The sequence below is a fragment of the Girardinichthys multiradiatus genome, chromosome 23 (assembly GCF_021462225.1).
Source record: "Girardinichthys multiradiatus isolate DD_20200921_A chromosome 23, DD_fGirMul_XY1, whole genome shotgun sequence".
In the NCBI taxonomy this organism is placed as follows: Eukaryota; Metazoa; Chordata; class Actinopteri; order Cyprinodontiformes; family Goodeidae; genus Girardinichthys; species Girardinichthys multiradiatus.
The window spans coordinates 365,801-385,434 of NC_061815.1; the positions used below are offsets into that span (position 1 = coordinate 365,801).

The 19,634-nt window shown below is 41.9% G+C and overlaps 1 protein-coding gene across 8 annotated transcripts in view; it reads right to left on the bottom strand.

Annotated features, from left to right (window-relative positions):
* Positions 1–19,634, bottom strand: part of rnf103 (ring finger protein 103) — a 60,887-nt gene that overhangs the window by 21,764 nt on the left and 19,489 nt on the right. For all 8 annotated transcript variants that reach the window (XR_007036345.1, XR_007036343.1, XR_007036344.1 and 5 more), the window contains exons 3-5: positions 19,256–19,371; positions 5,453–5,875; positions 5,212–5,344 (exon numbers count right to left, since the gene is read on the bottom strand). Coding sequence is in view for 4 of the 8 variants with exons in the window: in XM_047353728.1 (XP_047209684.1) it covers positions 5,212–5,344; positions 5,453–5,875; positions 19,256–19,371 (672 nt within the window). In the remaining 4 variants the exon portion in view is untranslated. The remainder of the gene's footprint in view (positions 1–5,211; positions 5,345–5,452; positions 5,876–19,255; positions 19,372–19,634) is intronic.

Genomic DNA, 19,634 nt, shown 5'->3' on the forward strand with positions numbered 1-19,634 from the left:
CTGCCGGGACCACTGGGCCAACAGTTAAAGAGGTTCAGAATTACATTTTTAACTGGTGAATTATCATACTCCTTTCTAATTTATTGTGACAAGTTATGATAAGCATGTACTGACAGAAGGTTTTAAAGCCATTTGCAATATACAGTCTTCGTCCCTTGAACGAAAAGTCATGGTGGGCAATTGTCATTTGTCCTACAGATATCCTTGATCAATGCTATAATTAATTCTATATTGCATATGAATATAGTAGCTTGTTATAACAACAAAATAGCATGGCCAACAAATACACTATTTATGTGCTTTCAATGTATTTTATTTTACTTTTCAACAATCTAATTTGGGAAATGGTTCTTGGAAACCAGCGCTTTGACTATCCATAATCACTCCTTTATTGTGTCTTGCTAATCGGCAAAGATTTACCCCTGTTGTCTATTCCATTTGCACAACAGCATGTGAAATTGATTGTCAATCAGTGTTGCTTCCTAAGTGGACAGTTTGATTTCACAGAAGTTTGGTTTACTAGGAGTTATATTGTGTTGTTTAAGTGTTCCCTTTATATGTTTGAGCAGTGTATATGATTCAATTGAATTGATTTAACCCATTTTAAAGTTACCCACCTTTCACACAATGCAAAAGGAAACACCACTCTCCAATTATTTTTACCTCCGCCTTCCTCCCTCCCTGTTGGATGGAGTAAGGGGGAGTCAGGTTTAGCCAAAACCGGCTCAGTTATTGTTGAGGTGCAAACACACCCTCCATTTCTGCTACCTGTATGACCCCTTCTCTTTTCCAATGGTTATAATCAGTCTGACAGAGAGAGGTACTCACAATCCTTGTGGTTTTTAGTATAACAATGCCCACCAGTGGGCTCTACATGGACAAACATAATCAGTTTATTATTTTACTTAGTACCCCTACACATAGCCCATTCTAAAATGGTCAAACTCTAACACTCAGTAGTTTAATCTAACCTCCCCAACAACCCCGCACCATTCCAAACCCTTTGTGAAGTGCCTTGAGACGACATGTGCTGTGAATTGGCGCTATATAAATAAAACTGAATTGAATTAAAATCCCCCGATATAAAAAAAAAAAAAGTGCTTGTGAACAATGTGTCTGCAGTGTACTGACTACAGACTGAAGAGCATCACAGGCTGCCTCCGGATTACATCATTATTGCGATAACATGCAAAAATTGCCTGGGGAGGTAGTATGGTCGCATGCTAACGGCTAACAGTTCAATGTCTCTAGTGCAGAGTTGCTCTTTCACAGTGATGTGCCCAGGGTTACACCATCTTTCATTCACAAATGCTGCTGGGGACTAGCAGTGTTTGTGAATTACCGCTTTCCCTTGTCCTGTCCACCCGCAGCAACTTGAATCCTGCCAGTTCTACGTCAATGTCCGGGGTCAGTTGTTAGCCAGGTCTCTGTCAGCATCATGATGGAGATATATATACATATATATATATATACATACAGTATGTATATATATATATATATATATATATATATATATATATATATATATATATATTTACATACATACTTCTCCGCACACTCTTGGCATTCTGTTGATGAGCTTCAAGAGGCAGTCACCTGAAATGGTTTTCCAACAGTCTTGAAGGAGTTCCCAGAGATGCTTAGCACTTATTGGCCCTTTTGCCTTCACTCTGCGGTCCAGCTCACCCCAAACCATCTCGATTGGGTTCAGGTCCGGTGACTGTGGAGGCCAGGTCATCTGGCGCAACACCCCATCACTCTCCTTCTTGGTCAAATAGCCCTTACACAGCCTGGAGGTGTGTTTGGGGTCATTGTCCTGTTGAAAAATAAATGATGGTCCAACTAATCGCAAACCGGATGGAATAGCACGCTGCTGCAAGATGCTGTGGTAGCCATGCTGGTTCAGTATGCCTTCAATTTTGAATAAATCCCCAACAGTGTCACCAGCAAAGCTCCCCTACACCTTCACACCTCCTCCTCCATGCTTCACGGTGGGAACCAGGCATGTAGAGTCCATCCGTTCACCTCTTCTGCGCCGCACAAAGACACGATGGTTGGAACCAAAGATCTCAAACTTGGACTCATCAGACCAAAGCACAGATTTCCACTGGTCTAATGTCCATTCCTTGTGTTCTTTAGCCCAAACAAGTCTCTTCTGCTTGTTGCCTGTCCTCAGCAGTGGTTTCCTAGCAGCTATTTTACCATGAAAGCCTGATTCACACAGTCTCTTCTTAACAGTTGTCCTAGAGATGCGTCTGCTGCTAGAACTCTGTGTGGCATTGACCTGTTCTCTAATCTGAGCTGCTGTTAACCTGCGATTTCTGAGGCTGGTGACTCGGATGAACTTATCGTCCTCAGCAGAGGTGACTCTTGGTCTTCCTTTCCTGGGGCGGTCTTCATGTGAGCCAGTTTCTTTGTAGCACTTGATGGTTTTTGCGACTGCACTTGGGGACACTTTCAAAGTTTTCCCAATTGTTCGGACTGACTGACCTTCATTTCTTAAAGTAATGATGGCCACTTGTTTTTCTTTACTTAGCTGCTTTTTTCTTGCCATAATACAAATTCTAACAGTCTATTCAGTATGACTATCAGCTGTGTACTGTATCCACCTCCTGCACAACACAACTGATGGTCCCAACCCCATTTATAAGGCTTGAAATCCCACTTATTAAACCTGACAGGGCACACCTGTGAAGTGAAAACCATTTCAGGTTTTCTACTTCTTGAAGCTCATCAACAGAATGCCAAGAGTGTGCAGAGCAGTAATCGAAGCAAAAGGTGGCTACTTTGAAGAACCTAGAATATAAGACATATTTTCAGTTGTTTCACACTTTTTTGTTCAGTATATAATTCCACATGTGTTAATTCATAGTTTTGATGCCTTCAGTATGAAGCTACAATATTCATAGTCATAAAAATAAAGACAACTCTTTGAATGAGGTCTGTCCAACCTTTTCGTCTGTACTGTACATTATATATATATATATATATATATATGCAGTGGTCCAGTCACTGACGCAAATGGGGCTCATGGCTAACCCAAGAGTGCAGTTGGACAGAAGGAGGTATATTTGTGGTACACCTGGGCTGTGGGCAGGTGCTGCCTCAGGTAGAAAAAGACCACAGCTGTTGCTGCCTGCCCACAGCCCTTCACCCAAAAAAGGTGGGGTGATCCATGGGCTGGCCAGGTACTACAATAGGTTTATCCCAAACTTTGCTGAGTCTAACAAGATCCACAAATCCACCTAACGTAAAGAACTGTTCCATATACACTGGGGCACCTGATGCTAAGTTCGCATCTAGTGGCATTTAAGACAGTAAAACAGGCTCTCTCTGCTTCACACATCTAACTTCTCTCTCCCTTTTAACATGCAAAATGATGCATCTAACGGAGAGATGGGAACCATTTTCTTCCAGCAGAAATTGACTGTCCCATACTATACCTCAGTCGAAAACTGTCAAAAGAAGAAGACAAAGTTTAATACAGTGAAGAAGGAGCATATGCTTATCTGTTTGGTGGGTAATGCTCTATAGCAGCACCTCTTTTCATATTCTTTCACTGTCTGTTTAGCTGCAAGAGAAGATATTGAGGCACTGGTGTAAAACTATTAGGAGAGTCTACTCAGTATAGCTTTGTGTGGTTCGCTGTTTCGTTTCTCCCTCTTTGTTAGAAATAGTGAGCTGGGTAGGGTTGCCACATGTCCCTTAAAATATGGAATTGTCCCATATTTGATGATAAAACTGGGTTCTGTCCTGTATTTTTGAGTTATTTTCAAAGCAGCATTACCTTGTGAACAACTTTGATGAAAACACAGATTTGTTGTGATCAAAGCCTCAGATGCTTGGATAAAATATTTAAGATTTTATTATAACAAACCAATATGGATATATAAATTTTTATATTTTAATGGCACTACACTTAAGATGGATAAATAAATGAATAAATCTTTAATAGGTTAACAATACAATGATGACATTTTATGTACTCTACCTGAATTTAAAAATGTATGACAACTGAAAATACTTTTTTCAAAGCCTGTGCTCACACCAGGCTCCAAGTCAATTTCCTCCTCCAATGTGTGCTCCCATTTTGTACCTACTCATTGCTATTATGTCCATTTCATACACATCTATTTAAACCATGCTGTATCAGTTTTTCTTTCTTTTAAGCTTACATTAAAAGAAAATTTACATTATTTATGAAGTAATAAGATACTTCTGTATGAAACCTCCTGTGGCAGAATGCTTTTATTCACAAACATGTTGAGCACAAACAACCTAATCTGCGGAGATACAATAATTAATTTATTTAATTTATTCATTATTATAATAACGTTTAATTAGGTAAACATTATCTAAAAAAGCCGCTTTTAGTACCAAATCAAGTTAGATACTTTAAAGTTTGGTTCAGTTTTTGATCATGTTTATTGGTAATAAAGAATTCAAACTATTAAGTATGAATCCCATGTTTTTTTTAGATTTTAAACCCTTCCTGGGGTGTCACTTTGCATGTAGTCATGATCACCCAACCAGAGTTAAAAAAGATCTGGCCATGGCTGAGTCATTTGATTTACACCTTAATATGTCAGATCCCTACACATCACTGGGATGCTTTACAGAATGTACCGCTGGCAAATGCATACGCTGCTCAATGTTTTTGACAAAGGATTAATAAGAAATCATTAATCAACCAGCCCAATTAGACTTCTTATGGAATGCCTGGAAGATATAAATACACAGATACATTTATGTATACTTGTGCATACGTCCATACACACCTTAACTCTATACTATTGAGACAACATGTGTTCTGAATTGGCGCTATATAAATAAAACTGAATTGAATTGAATATTGATCACACCTCTTTTCCCACACTCAAATGCCTGCATATGCATATATATACAAACATGATTTTTCCACTACCTCCCTTACCTTTTTTTCTTTTACCTTTGCCAATATGCTTGTTTTATGACGTCTTTATGGGTTTACATACATTTATGTGTTTTTGCATTTTTGGGCCTCTTGACTAAGTTATGCTGTAAATGAGAATTCGTTCTCATTTACAGCACAACCTGGTGAAAAAATAAAGGATTTTGAACCACTTTTAAGCTTAAAGGAGAAACACATAGCTTGACTATAGCATCAACAGCTTTAGGAAGGGCTCGCAGCTCCATGTCACCCAAGCATCAGATTAAAACATAGTAAGAGACCTGTGTAATGAAGAGATCCATCCAGGCCAGCAAATTTATGAGTATCAGGCTGAGGACAAACAGATCATTGACTTCTGGCTGGACCGAACGCAGGAATGTATCCATGGCAGCAAGAGACAGATACTCCCCAGTACTTCAGGAAGAAAAAAAGTTTCAATTGAGAGTAGCACACAAGAGAAAAGACAATTTACAGTTATTTATTCTGTATATGATTTTAAATCTTGTTAATGCTTAATGTTACCTGTTACCATAGTGATAGATACCCTCTGGCATTTTAAGTATAGAAGCAGGGCTCTGTGTCACACCAATGTCTAAGAGGGTGCTCTGGTTGTCCCAGTGACGTACATCCACAAAAATAAACTCAATTCTGCCAGTGAACTTAACAGATAGTGCGGAAAAGAAGGCAGGAGGTTGGGACAGATGGGTGAACAGAAACATCTTGATCGGATGAGCTGGGTCAGAGCGCCACTCCTCAATTAGTTGCGCAGAATGACGTACAGTTTTGATTCGACGAGCCAAATGGGAGGTCATCCACCGAAAGATGTGTCCCGTTTCAATGTATTGTCCAGAATATTCTTTTAGCATGACTTTGCCCTTTGAAGCTGAAGTTTGAGGAGCAGACATGATGATTGTTGAGTGTTGCCAACGACGTTTGATACATGACCTAGTGGAAAGAAGTAAACCAAGATGTTAAATAATTTTTACAGAAATCCATGTTATTTACTGACAGTATTGTGCATGAACACATTTGGTGGTAAACATAAGATTCCGGGACAACCTTTGGATATTTCCTGCAGAAAGAGCCATAGCATTCGCCTTCGGTGTAAGCAGGCTGATTGCTAAGTGTCTGTATGTGTGCATGCAGGTAGAAGAGACAAAGTTTGTCTGCAGCAAAGGTCTCAAGGTTGGGAATCAAATCATGGATGGCTACATGGAGGGTTAAAAGCCTCTTTATATGGATTTGGGTTAGGTGGCAACTCAACCTCTACATAAGTTGCCCTTAAACAATTATGAAGGCAAGTAGCCGAAATAACAATGAATTAATTTGTATGAATCAAGATTTTGTCAGCCAATATTCTTATTTGAAGATGAACACTATGTGGATTTCTTTCATTCTGATGACCTAAATTATATGCAAGTCATCTGGGAATTATTGTGTGAACACTATAAAGCATTTACACACTATTGTGTAAAAAAACAGAAGAGGACAATCTAACAAATTATAACGCAAGACATCACAGCAGCAATAAAATAAAACTTATTATTTAAAAGTAATAGTAATGAAAATAACGGGAAAAAAATCCTCAGCTGGCTACCACAACTCCTACAGGGGGGTCTTTCATAATGAGCAAGTATTGTTCCCATTTCAGATTAAAGCTTTCCACTCTATGTATTAACCTGTATGACAGACCCTCCAGCATGGCCAGTTCGGCTAAGTGAGGTTGCCAGAGGGGGATGATGAAGCCTTCCATTCTGAAATTATAAGTTTGCGCCCCAGCATCAGTGCCACTCTGCAATATGGGGCAGGAGGTCATCAAGTTGGGATGGGTCCCCCAGAATATACAACCTCTGGGAAAAGGTTATTGTTATGTATGTATGATTCTGTGGCCTTTTCTAATCATCTCTTTGCTGCCCTAATTAAATATATCTGCCCTTGTTGCTTATCTGCCGCACCGCTCACTGCTACAGCTTACACAACATAACTGTTGATATCACATAAGATGCAACACATAGTCAAGGATAAACTGATACCAGAGGATGACCCCCTTTAGGAGGGTTAAGAACAGGCAAAGATAAACGCAGGACTCACGCTCCATTCTTTGATCCTCTCAGTTCATCCCTAAGATGGGCTGAGGGGGGCCCGGTACTGAAGGTGAACGTCACTCTGTATCTGTTCAGTTGTATACTCTGTACACTGATCATTTTGGCATTAAATCTTGATTTTATACTTAACCATTTCTCATTATTTCACAAGGTAAATACTTTGCTGGTTTTACTGGTTGGGTCTCGGAAACGGACACAGTGGTGCACAGGGAGGAAAGAGAGTAAAAACTCCCATTTTACAACAGTATATCCCGTCATATAATCTTTATCACATAGCTATGAATCTCAGACCAAAAGTCTTGTATTTTTTAACAGCTCAACAGCATATGAGTCAAAGTGCCCTCCCCAAACTGGCATATCCAGTAGTCTGTGTTCTGTTTTAGCTAGACTCTATACAGCTTTGAAGGGGTCCAATAAACTCTGTTCAGGATCTTGAATTGGACAAGTCTAGTTCTGAGTTCCATAGACATCATTTTTATGTTTTGTAAGATCCCATTCCACTCCCTGTCTGTGAATGAGATGCCAAGATCTCCCTCCCAAGTAAATCTAAGGTAAGAAGCACTCTTATCTGAGCATTTCAAGACCATTGAGTAATACACTGAAGCTTCATGACCTCTGCCAAAAACTTTCATTATTTGTGTGAGGAGGTTTACAGTAGGGGTTGTTGAAAGAGAACCAAATGTCTGCAGTAACAAGCGTCTGAGTTGTAAATACTTCCAATGCTGATTCTGTAATAGGTGGAATTGTGCCCTGATTTTAGAAAAAGACATGAGTGTATTGTAACGCTAACTGGGCTAAGCAAGTTGACCAAGGCTTCACCATGTTATAAATTATTTACAATTGGCAGCATCAGAAGACTGGTTCTTAATGGTGCCTGGGATGTGAATGAAGACAAGAAGTAAATATAAGATTTTAAAACATATATACTCAAAACTCTATACTCAAAACAAATAAAAACAAGATCAACAGTTAGAAGAAAACAGAAATAAACAATAAGCAATGACAACAAATAATAATTAATGAAGGTTTTGTACTGTCCAGTCTTGCTATTTAACCTTCATAAATCCCAAGATCATTCAATTGGGATCTGTCCAAACAGGGAAGAAAAAGTTGACAGAAGTTGTCGTCTTTGGATCAGAGTCTTTGAAAAAGAAACTGCTTCATCATTCACTTAACCTGGATGGCATTACATTGAATTCCGGTAATAAAGTAAAAAACCTTGGTGTTATTTTTGACCAGGACATGTCATTTAAATCCCATATTGAACAGGTTTCTAGAATTTCCTTCTTTCACCTCCGGACAATTGCAAAAATATCCTATCCAGGAGTGACGCTGAAAAACTAGTCCATGCATTTGTTACTTCAAGGCTGGACTATTGTAATTCGTTACTATCAGGTTGTCCACAAAATGCAGTTAAAAGCCTTCAGCTGATTCAAAATGCTGCAGCAAGAGTTCTGATGTGGCGGTTCGCAGCCGAGTGTGAAGCGGCTGGGATGAGGATCAGCTCCTCCAAGTCCGAGGCCATGGTACTCGACCGGAAAAGGGTGGCTTGTCCTCTTCAGGTTGGAGGGGAGTTCCTGCCTCAAGTGGAGGAGTTTAAGTATCTCGGGGTCTTGTTCACGAGTGAGGGAAGAATGGAGCGGGAGATCGACGGACGGATCGGTGCAGCTGCCACAGTAATGGGGGCGCTGTGCCGGTCCATTGTGGTGAAGAGAGAGCTGAGCCGAAAAGCAAAGCTCTCAATTTACGGGTCGGTCTACGTTCCTACCCTCACCTATGGCCATGAACTTTGGGTCCTGACCGAAAGAACGAGATCACGGATACAAGCGGCTGAAATGAGCTTCCTCCGTAGGGTGGCCGGGCACTCCCTTAGAGATAGGGTGAGGAGCTCGGCCATCCGGGAGGGGCTCGGAGTAGAGCCGCTGCTCCTCCACATCGAGAGGAGCCAGTTGAGGTGGCTCGGGCATCTATACCGGATGCCTCCTGGACGCCTTCCTCGGGAGGTGTTCCAGGCACGTCCCACCGGGAGGAGGCCCAGGGGACGGCCCAGGACACGCTGGAGGGACTATGTCTCTCGGCTGGCCTGGGAACGCCTTGGGCTCCCCCTGGAGGAACTGGAGGAGGTGTCTGGAGAGAGGGACGTCTGGGCGTCTCTGCTGAGTCTGCTGCCCCCGCGACCCGGTCCTGGATAAGCGGAAGACGACGAACGAACGGATCATATTTCTCCTATTTTAGCTTCCCTTCATTGGCTCCCTGTTAAATTTAGAATAGAATTTAAAATTCTCCTCCTCACATATAAAGCCCTTAATGATCTAGCTCCATCATACATCAGAGATCTGATTGGTCCATATGTTCCTAACAGAGCACTTCGTTCTCAGACTGCAGGTTTTCTGGTGGTTCCTAGAGTCTCTAGAAGTAGAATGGGAGGCAGATCCTTTAGTTATCAGGCTCCTCTCCTGTGGAACCAGCTCCCAGTTTTAGTCCATGAGGCAGACACCCTGTCTACTTTTAAGGCTAGGCATAAAACTTTCCTTTTTGATAAAGCTTATAGTTAGAGTGGCTTAGGTTATCCTGAGCTATCTCTGTAGTTATGCTGCTATAGGCTTAGGCTGCTGGAGGACATAATGACCACTTTCACTCTCTTCGCTACATTCTCACACTACTCTCCAGTTTTGTATTATTTGCTGTTATTTCAGTTTTTAATTTTATGTTCTCTCTCTTTTCTCTTCCTAGAAGCTACACCTGGCCTGACTCTGTGTCTACTTGTGACACCTTCATGGAGGGGGCCATCGTCCAAGTTTCTGCTGGCAACAACTTAATGCTCATCTTCTACCAATGATAAACTTGGCCCTGTCTTTCAGGGTTTAACCCTTTTTCTCTCCTACTGACTAAACTTTTACTGTAACTAATTATATGTGCTCTCTTTCATACTCTAAACTTAAAAAATGGCTCAGAGTTAATCTTTTTTGTTTCCTAGATGAAACGACTAAAGGAGCTACATCCATTAACATTTAATTTTCCTTCCCATAGAAAGGACTCCTGGATCAGTGCTTCTTTGTTCTCTTTGTGTCTCTGCTCTGTTCTCTCAAACCTCCAGTCGGTCGTGGCAGATGGCCGCTCACACTGAGCCTGGTTCTGCTGGAGGTTTCTTCCTGTTAAAAGGGAGTTTTTCCTCTCCACTGTCGCTACATGCATGCTCAGTATGATGGATTGCTGCAAAGTCAACACCAGTGACTGTCCACTGTCTCTACATGCTCATCCAGGAGGAGTGAATGCTGCAAGTCTCTGACTGGATAAAATCTGTTGGGTTTCCTTAGACAGAAAAACTTTTTATCCAATTTGAATAAATAACTGAATCTGACTGCACTGTTCAATAGTTAGGATTAATTGGAACGTATGAACCTGACTTGAAATCTATATGATTTGATTGTATTGACTTAGCCCATTTTATACAAGTCCTTCTCAAAATATTAGCATATTGTGATAAAGTTCATTATTTTCCATAATGTCATGATGAAAATTTAACATTCATATATTTTAGATTCATTGCACACTAATTGACATATTTCAGGTCTTTCATTGTCTTAATACAGATGATTTTGGCATACAGCCCACAAAATTAGCATATCATTAAAAGGGTCTCTAAACGAGCTATGAACCTAATCATCTGAATCAACGAGTTAACTCTAAACACCTGCAAAAGATTCCTGAGGCCTTTAAAACTCCCAGCCTGGTTCATCACTCAAAACCCCAATCATGGGTAAGACTGCCGACCTGACTGCTGTCCAGAAGGCCACTATTGACACCCTCAAGCAAGAGGGTAAGACACAGAAAGAAATTTCTGAACGAATAGGCTGTTCCCAGAGTGCTGTATCAAGGCACCTCAGTGGGAAGTCTGTGGGAAGGAAAAAGTGTGGCAGAAAACGCTGCACAACAAGAAGAGGTGACCGGACCCTGAGGAAGATTGTGGAGAAGGGCCGATTCCAGACCTTGGGGGACCTGCGGAAGCAGTGGACTGAGTCTGGAGTAGAAACATCCACAGCCACCGTGCACAGGCGTGTGCAGGAAATGGGCTACAGGTGCCGCATTCCCCAGACCTGGGCTACAGAGAAGCAGCACTGGACTGTTGCTCAGTGGTCCAACGTAAAATGTATCACTCATGTGTTAAGAAAAAGTACACTGAAACCCTTCATGCAAATAAAGTTAGCTACTCGACCGCAGAGCCTCCGACGAAGCTGCCATCTCTGCTGACATCACGTGACTCCACAGTTTTCTCATTTTTGAAGGTACAGTTACTCTGGTCCCCCACAAAACACAACTTTTCTTAGTTGAAAGCTCAATGCTCTTGTTGTGATAAACCCTTAAGCTCTCATCTCTGACAGTAGGCCAGCCTTCCATTACATGTTTGTAAACTCTAGACAAGTCCTTGTCCATGCGTGTGGCTCTTGCAACTTTCATTCAGTACAACTCCCTCTAAATGCTCTATTAGCAGTTTGGGTCATAGTGAGCTAGGACCTGATAACTTGTCAGCAACCCCTTACATCTATCAAACACTGCCTACTCCAGTTCTGTCCATCTCCATTGTCTCTCAGTAACCTGTACAGTGGAGGCTAGGGCAGTTCTTTGCATTGGCACAAATCTTCCATAATAGTTAACAAGCCCCAGAAACGCCTGAAGCTCTTTGACCTTTGTAGCAGCAGGAGCTTCTTGTATTGCCCTCACCTTGTCTGCTGAAGTGTAAACACCATGTTCATCCAGGACATGTCCCGGGTTATTCAATTGGCAGCTCGCTAAACTAACACTTGGAACGTTTCACCCACAAGCCATTTTCCTGAAGGCGTTGCAAGACCTTCTCCAGGTTGGTAAGGTGTTCAGCTTTTGTGCATCCAGTGATCGCAAGTCATCCTGGCAGACCACAAGTGATAAGTCTGTCATATTTTCCAGAATGCGCTGGAAAATCAACGGGGCTGCACTGATCCCAAAAGGAAGCATGTAAACAAACCCTTTGTGCGTATTGATAGTTGTGTACTTTTTGAAGTCCTTGTCTAACAGTTGTTGGTAACCTGCTGCTAGATCTATCTTCGAAAAGTACTTTCCACCACTAAGCGTTGGAAGCAGTTCCTCCAGACGTTCAAGGGTATTTATCTGTTTCAATGGCCTGATTCACTGACACTTTGTAATCCCCACATAAGCAAAGAGATGTGTCCCTCTTTAACACTGGCACTATTGGTGCTGCCCGCTCAATGTGCCTCATTGTTGTTATAATGTATATCTTTCCCAGCCTTTCAAGCTCTTTTTTCACTTTTTTTTTTCATTGCAAATGGGAGAGCCGTATATTTACAAAATTTGGGCAGCATCTCAGCTTTGAGAATAATGGTAGCTTTAATGACTTTCAACAGCCGTGATACAATTCGCTGTTCCGATTTAATAATCTTCACCTAATCAAACATGCAAAGTTCTACACAAAAGAGTAAAATATCTAACTAAACAAAATAAAGCAGCATTGAGTGTCTATGAAATCAAACCAGCAGTTATGGCAAAAATACAAAAGGAATATGGTTAAACGAAGCTCAGGGAGGCGACTCCCAAAGTGTAGCTTAGTTACTGTAAGTCATAAAACATCCCCCACCGTTGGGGATATCCGAGCACACAAAGGGTTGTGAAACTTTTGGCGGCAACTAATGAAACATGAAGTTAAAGACAAAGAAAATGGTTGATTTTCAATGGGGAGAATGAATGAAAGTCCACGTGGGATTTTCTTCTCCAGAATGATGCGCTTCAGATGCCAGTAACCACGTCTCAGTTCCAAGCTGAAAAGCAATGGTGGGCCGTCTCATACTCTGTTATATAGTTGACTGTGGGATCAGAGCTGCGCCCCCGTCCTATCAGCCGCTGGGATTTGTAGTAGCGGACTGTCCTGGGATACAAAATGGCCGATGATGCCAGATGGCCTGGTGGCGTCCAGCAATGTGCAAATGGTCCAACATTCAGCAACAAAATGGTCCAACACGTTTGTCAGGTGTTTTCCCCCAGGCCCTGAAAACAGCAATTATCAAACCTCTATTGAAAAAGAACAACTTGGACAAGGTGCTACTACAGAACTACTGGCCTATATCAAACCTCCCCTTCATCAGTAAGATAATTGAAAAAGCTGTGTTTCAGCAGTTAAACAACTTTCTAACAATGACCAACCGCTTTGAAGTCTTCCAGTCAGGCTTCCGTGCTCACCACAGTACAGAGACTGCTCTTGTCAAGGTGTTCAATGACATCCGTATAAATGCAGACTGTGGAAGAACCACAGTGCTGGTATTATTAGTGCAGCATTCGACACTGTTGATCACTCCATTTTATTAGAGCGCCTGGAAAACTGGGTCAGCCTTTCTGGTACAGCACTCGATTGGTTTAAATCCTACTTGAAGGACAGGGACTTTTTTGTGTCGGCTGGTAACTTTACATCAGAGAGCACAAAAATCATATGTGGCGTTCCCAAGGGTCCATCTTAGGGCCCCTCCTATTCAATATCTACATGCTCCCCCTAACTCAGATTTTAATAAACAACAACGTAAAGTATCATAACTATGCAGACGACACACAGCTATACGTTACGATGTCACCAGGTGACTATGGACCCATTCAAGCGCTGGGTAAATGCCTAGAAGAAATCAATGCATGGATGTGCCAAACTTTTCTTCAGCTGAATCAAAACAAAACTGAAGTAATAATCTTTGGACCAAAGAAAGAGTGTTTAAAAGTTAGCGCACAGCTTCAGTTAATACAGCTAGAAACCAGCAGTCAGGCTCGAAACCTGGGTGTAGTGATGGACTCATTCCTGAACCTTCAGAGGCACATAAAGACAGTAACAAGTCCGGCTTTCTATCACCTAAAGAACATCTCCAGGATTAAAGGACTAATGTCTCTGCAGGAATTTGAAAAACTAATTAATGCGTTCATCTTTAGTAGAATTGATTACTGCAACGGTGTCTTCACAGGTCTGCCTAAAAAGTGGATCAGACTGCAGCAGTTGATCCAGAACACTGCTGCCCACGTCCTCACTAGAACTAAGAAAGAGGAGAACATCAACCCGGTTCTAAAGTCCCTACACTGGCTCCCTGTAGCTCAGAGAATAGACTTTAAAATACTTCTGTTAGTCTATAAATCACTGAATGGTTTAGCACCAAAATATATTACAGAGTTGTTGTCAGTGTATCAACCACCCAGACCTCTCAGGTCTTCTGGCTCAAATCTACTCTGCAAAACCAAAACCAGAACTAAACATGGAGAAGCAGCTTTTAGTTCTTATGCTCCACTAATCTGGAATGAACTGCCAGAAAACTGTAAAAGTGCCGAAACCCTAAGTTGCTTTAAATCAAGATTAAAAACATATTTGTTTAGAGTGGCCTTTGACTGGGCCATCTAAACATTAGTTAAGTTTTCAGTCGAACTTTCCTTTCATTTTCTTATCCATCATTCTATTCTCTTTATTTTTTGAATTACCTCTGTTGCTTGATTTTCTGTCATTGTAATGTTTTTCCTTATGTACAGCGCCTTGAGTGCCTTGTTGCTGAAAAGCGTTATATAAATAGACTTGACCACGAGTGAGGTGAGAATGGAGCGGGAGATCGACAGCAAATCGGCTGCTGAAATGAGCTTCCTCCGCAGGATGTCCGGGCACTCCCTTAGAGATAGGGTGAGGAGCTCGGCCATCCGAAGGAGCTCGGAAGTGAGTGTTCCAGGCACGTCCAACCAGAAGGAGGCCCAGGGGACGGCCCAGGACACGCTGGAGGGACTATGTCTCTCAGCTGGCCTGGGAACGACTTGGGCTTCCCCTGGAGGAGCTGGAGGAGGTGTCTAGGGAGAGAGAAGTCTGGGCATCTCTACTGAGTCTGCTGCCCCTGCAACACAGTTCCGGATGAAGCGGAAGACAACGAGTACAAGTACGTTCAGCCACTATATGGGCTTGGGTTCATAGTGTCCTTTCAATATATCCACAATCTCTAAATGTCTCTTCTTCTGGCTTTGCCGGTTGTACTAAGTTTCTTAAAAGTCTGCATGTTGTAGCACCCATTACACTTAGCAAAACAGCCACATGCTTTTCTCCATCATTGTTGTTAGCTTTATTGCATTTCTCCAGTCACTCAATGTACGCCGTCCACGGCTCAATTTCTGGCCTAGAGTCATCTATTTTGCCAAACTGGACCATAGAACTCACTAGTAGTGTCACTTACTGTCTTCTTTCGACTGTGACACACTGTGCCAGCCACATGGAGAGGACATCAATGCCATGACTGAATGTGTAACCGCCTATATAAACTTCTTAGTGGATAACACCATCCCCACCAGAACGGTGAGATGCTTCCCCAATAACAAACACTGGATCACCAACTTAACAACAAAAAAGAGCCTTCAGAGAGGAAGACAGGGAATTATTGAGCAGTATACAGAAGCAACATAAAGTCAAGAATAGAGACAGCAAGGAAGGGTCCAAGAAGCTGGAGAGCAAGCTCCAGCAAAACAATATCAGAGATTTGTGGTCAGGGATGAAGATCACAGGTTTGAAGCAGAAGGAATATCGGACCAATGGATGTCTGGACAGAGCCAATGAACCAAACACATTCTTCAATAGGTTCAGTTCAGAAACAAGCTCCTCTCCTGCTCACAGCCAAACAGACATCCCACCGTCCTTTGACCCACAGCTTTCCTGTCAAATGTTTTATCTTCCACCTCGGCCATGGACACTTCTGCTTCTACATGTTTTCCACCAGATCAGAAGATGCTGATGCTCCCTTTGCCTCCTGTCTTCTTCAGGTGAAGAGACAACTGGAAAGACTTAACCAGAACAAGGCTGCAGGTCCAGATTGTGTCAGCCCTAGAGTCCTGAAGGCTTGTGCAGAGCAGCTCTGTGGGATTTTGCAGCACCTCTTCAACGTTAGCCTAGTCTAGAAGGTTCCAGTGTTGTGGAAGACCTCCTCTAGTACCAGAGAAAACTCACCCATCAGTCCTCAATGACTATAGACCTGTTGCTCTAACATCCCACTTCAAGAAGGTCCTGGAGAGACTCCTGTTGGCCCACCTGAGTAAGCAAATAATCAACCATCAGGACCTCCTTCAGTTTCCTTATCGCTGTGGAGTTGGAGTTGAAGATGCCATCATACACCGGCTTCAACAAACCCACTGTCATCTGGACAAAGCCAGCAGCAATGCCAGGATCATGTTCTTTGATTTCTCCAGAACATTTAACACAATCCAACCTGATTTGCTTTGACAGAAACTCCAGATGACTCAAGTGGAGGCCTCAACAATCTCCTGGATCAAAGACTACCTGACAAACAGACCACAGTTTGCTGAGTACAGGAAGGTGGTGGACTACTTTGTGGCATGTTGTGGAAACAATCATCTCATTTTGAACGTGACTAAAACAAAGGAGATGATTGTAGATTTTAAGAGAAACAGGAATAAGTCAAAAACTATCTCCATCATGGGAGAAGAGGTGGAGGTGGTGGAGGAGTATAAATACCTCTGTGTTCACCTGGACAACAGACTGGAGTGGAGATGCAACTGTGAAGCCGTCTACAAGAAGGGACAGAGCAGACTGTACTTGTTGAGAAAGCTTAGGTCCTTCAGTGTTTGCAGCAAGATGCTGCAGATCTTCTTTAAGTCTGTTGTGGAGAGTGTGATCTCTTCTCCATCATCTGCTGGGGAAGCAGCATCAGAGTCAGGGACTTAAAAAAGCTCAACAAGCTGATAAAGGAGGCTCCTCTGGAACCTCTGGAGATCATTGTGCAAAGAAGGATTCTTCATATAATGAAGAACATTATGGAGAACCCTGAGCATCCTCTTCATCAGACTGTTGTACAACAACAGAGTTTCTTCAGTCAGAGGCTTCTTCAGATCTGCTGTAAGACAGACTGGTACAGAAGATCCTTCCTGCCCACAGCCATCAGCATCTACAACAGCTCTTTGAAGAAACCTGCAGAACATGAGCTACAACAACATTTAATTTCCCTTTGGGGTAAATTAAGTATTTTTTTATTTTAATTTTGAATTTAATTAATAAGGAGGAGGCTTGGACAGGTTCTTTTTCAGGAATCTTTACTGCTCCATTTGCACTGTTACAACCAAAGAAACTGGTGCACATGTCAAGAGTCAAGAGTAAACTGACTGTGCCAACACTGATAGATCATGGGGGTACATACACCACAGCTAGCTAACTAGTTCTTTCTTGGTCCAGACAAAGAGAGCCGCATGCAGGAAGGGAGGGGGAGAGAGGAGAAAGGAATATGTACCGCAGAATAAACAGTGCCATACAGCAAGACCGCTGCATTATCCCAAAATAGTTTCAAACAGTGAAAATCTAACCTATTGGCTGTCTGAAAAGCCAGTCAGTGGAACCCATGTTAACTTTAAAACAGTGAGAGCACTTAAGAACAGCTGCAGGGAGCAACAGCTCAAAGCCTTAACACAAACATTTTAGAACACCCCAAAATTTTAGAGCATCCTATTTCTAAGCTAATTTTATCTCAGCCTTATATTAAGAATGTCTTCTTGTGAGCAGGATCAACATCGTTTCAGTCTGGAATGGTAGCTCTGGCCTGCACAAAAACCTGTCCGTCTTCTCTGTCCAGAGAGATGCAAACTGGAATTGCAAACTGCTACATCCAAATCCATGACCAGAAATGTATGCAAGAAGATCAGCTGGGTATGCATACAACTAGATCTCAAAGCTTTGCTAAGCTTGTTCTTCAAAGATTTTGAGAGGAAAAGTTCACTTCCCAGCAAGTTAATAAATCCACTTGTGTTGAGATACTCCAGTGCACCAGCCAGGTCAACAGCAAGAGCGACGTAGCTGAATGAGTGACCTTCTTATAAAATCTCTGTCTGTGCTGTCATTGGAATCCCAAAACTGCAATGAATGATGGGAGCTGTAGTCTGATCAGCCTTGCTTCCGGTAATGATGGCCCAAAAGGCATCCCTTGTTGGTGAAGGAGTGTTATTAATAACCAGGGATGCTTGTTGTTTGTGCTTTTTGTCTCACTCTATTTATGCTGTTTACCCCGGAGGGCAGAGCTTCACCTGCTAGGCTGTGCTGCACCTGAAGCTGTTTACCTAATCAAGCCAAACACAGTTAAGGATCAGCGGGGCTACCACTCCGCGCCTGATGCCGGTAATTAAGCTTTCTATGTGCAGTTATTAAGATTCCTCTTGATAAACCTAATTCATTCGTTTCTGTGCCCTAGACGGCCTCACTGTCTTGATTCCACTGCTGATGAGTTTAAGAAAAAAGGAAAAAGAAATCTATTGTCAAGGCACCGGTGTAATACTCCGCAAGGAGATCCACCTTCACTTGAAAGGAGGATCTATACCTCTTCAAGCACTCTACACTCAATTCTCCACCCTCCGACTTCTTTCCTGGGAAACGGACACGATGCTGGAACTGCCAAACACGACTCTTCTCTCCCTCTTCAGCTCTGCTTCATGCCTCAGCCACATCAGGATCTGGCTTTGGCCTTGTACTGTCTGTGATCTTGAGCCATTTATGAGAAAACCATTAACTTTTAAAATTTGTTAGGAAAGTGTGTTTTTAACTGAAAACATATTTAGAAAAATATTTTAAATGCAGTTAAGAATAACTGTTAAAGAGAAAATTGCCTGAAGTCACTACAGTTCATTATCTTTGACTTGGAGTAATCTGTCCTTGTAACTGATGAAAGAGAATAGTGGGGAATAGGGGCTTAGGTCTCATTGGTCCAGAAGGCGAAGGATAAGATAGGCGCACTCGGCCACAGTTCTAAAATAAATCTCAGTTTGTGTTTGGTCTTTTTTTGCAATATTTAACTATTTCTATTAAAAGCCTGCTTAAACATATTACTATTAAATGTATAACTATTAATATCATGTTTAGCATTAAAACATATTTATTGCGCCTGATGTGCTGACTTGTTTTTGTAACTACTTTGCATCATCTCCATGACTACAAACTGAACAATACATCAAATGTATAACCACTATAACACAGCAGCAGTATATACAACAAGGTTCTGGACAAAACAGCAGAAAAACCCCAGAAGCATAACGCCCTAGTCTTTGTAGCATGTACGAAGAAAACTCTAAATAAGTAATGCAACAAGTGAGCTAAGAACTGGGATTAGTACATTTAAATCCTGTAAAGTGATTGTTGGCTAGTTTAAAAAGTATACTTTAGGATGAAATACCCACTTCCTACCTATTGTCATTGGAGCAGTTGAAGGTTCCAGTTCTGATTCCAAACTGAGACAGTTTCTGCACCATTTTTCCCCAGTTTGACTGACTGAGCACAGCTTCCTGGTCCTTGGCTATAACCTGCAAGTATATATGTGGATATAATGTCACAATGGAAATTAACATGTGTAAGGGAACAAATACACTTCATGGAAACAAATCAAAGTGTACGTATAATATATAAAAAAAAATTCTCCACTTCCATGGGGCTATTGCCAATCTCGAGTGGTCAGTTGGTGAGAGAAAGAATAAATCCCACAAAGGTGACCATGCATCACAGGGCAACACAGATGAACAGAGGGCAACACACACCAACAGCTAAGAGAATTGTAGAGTGACCAATT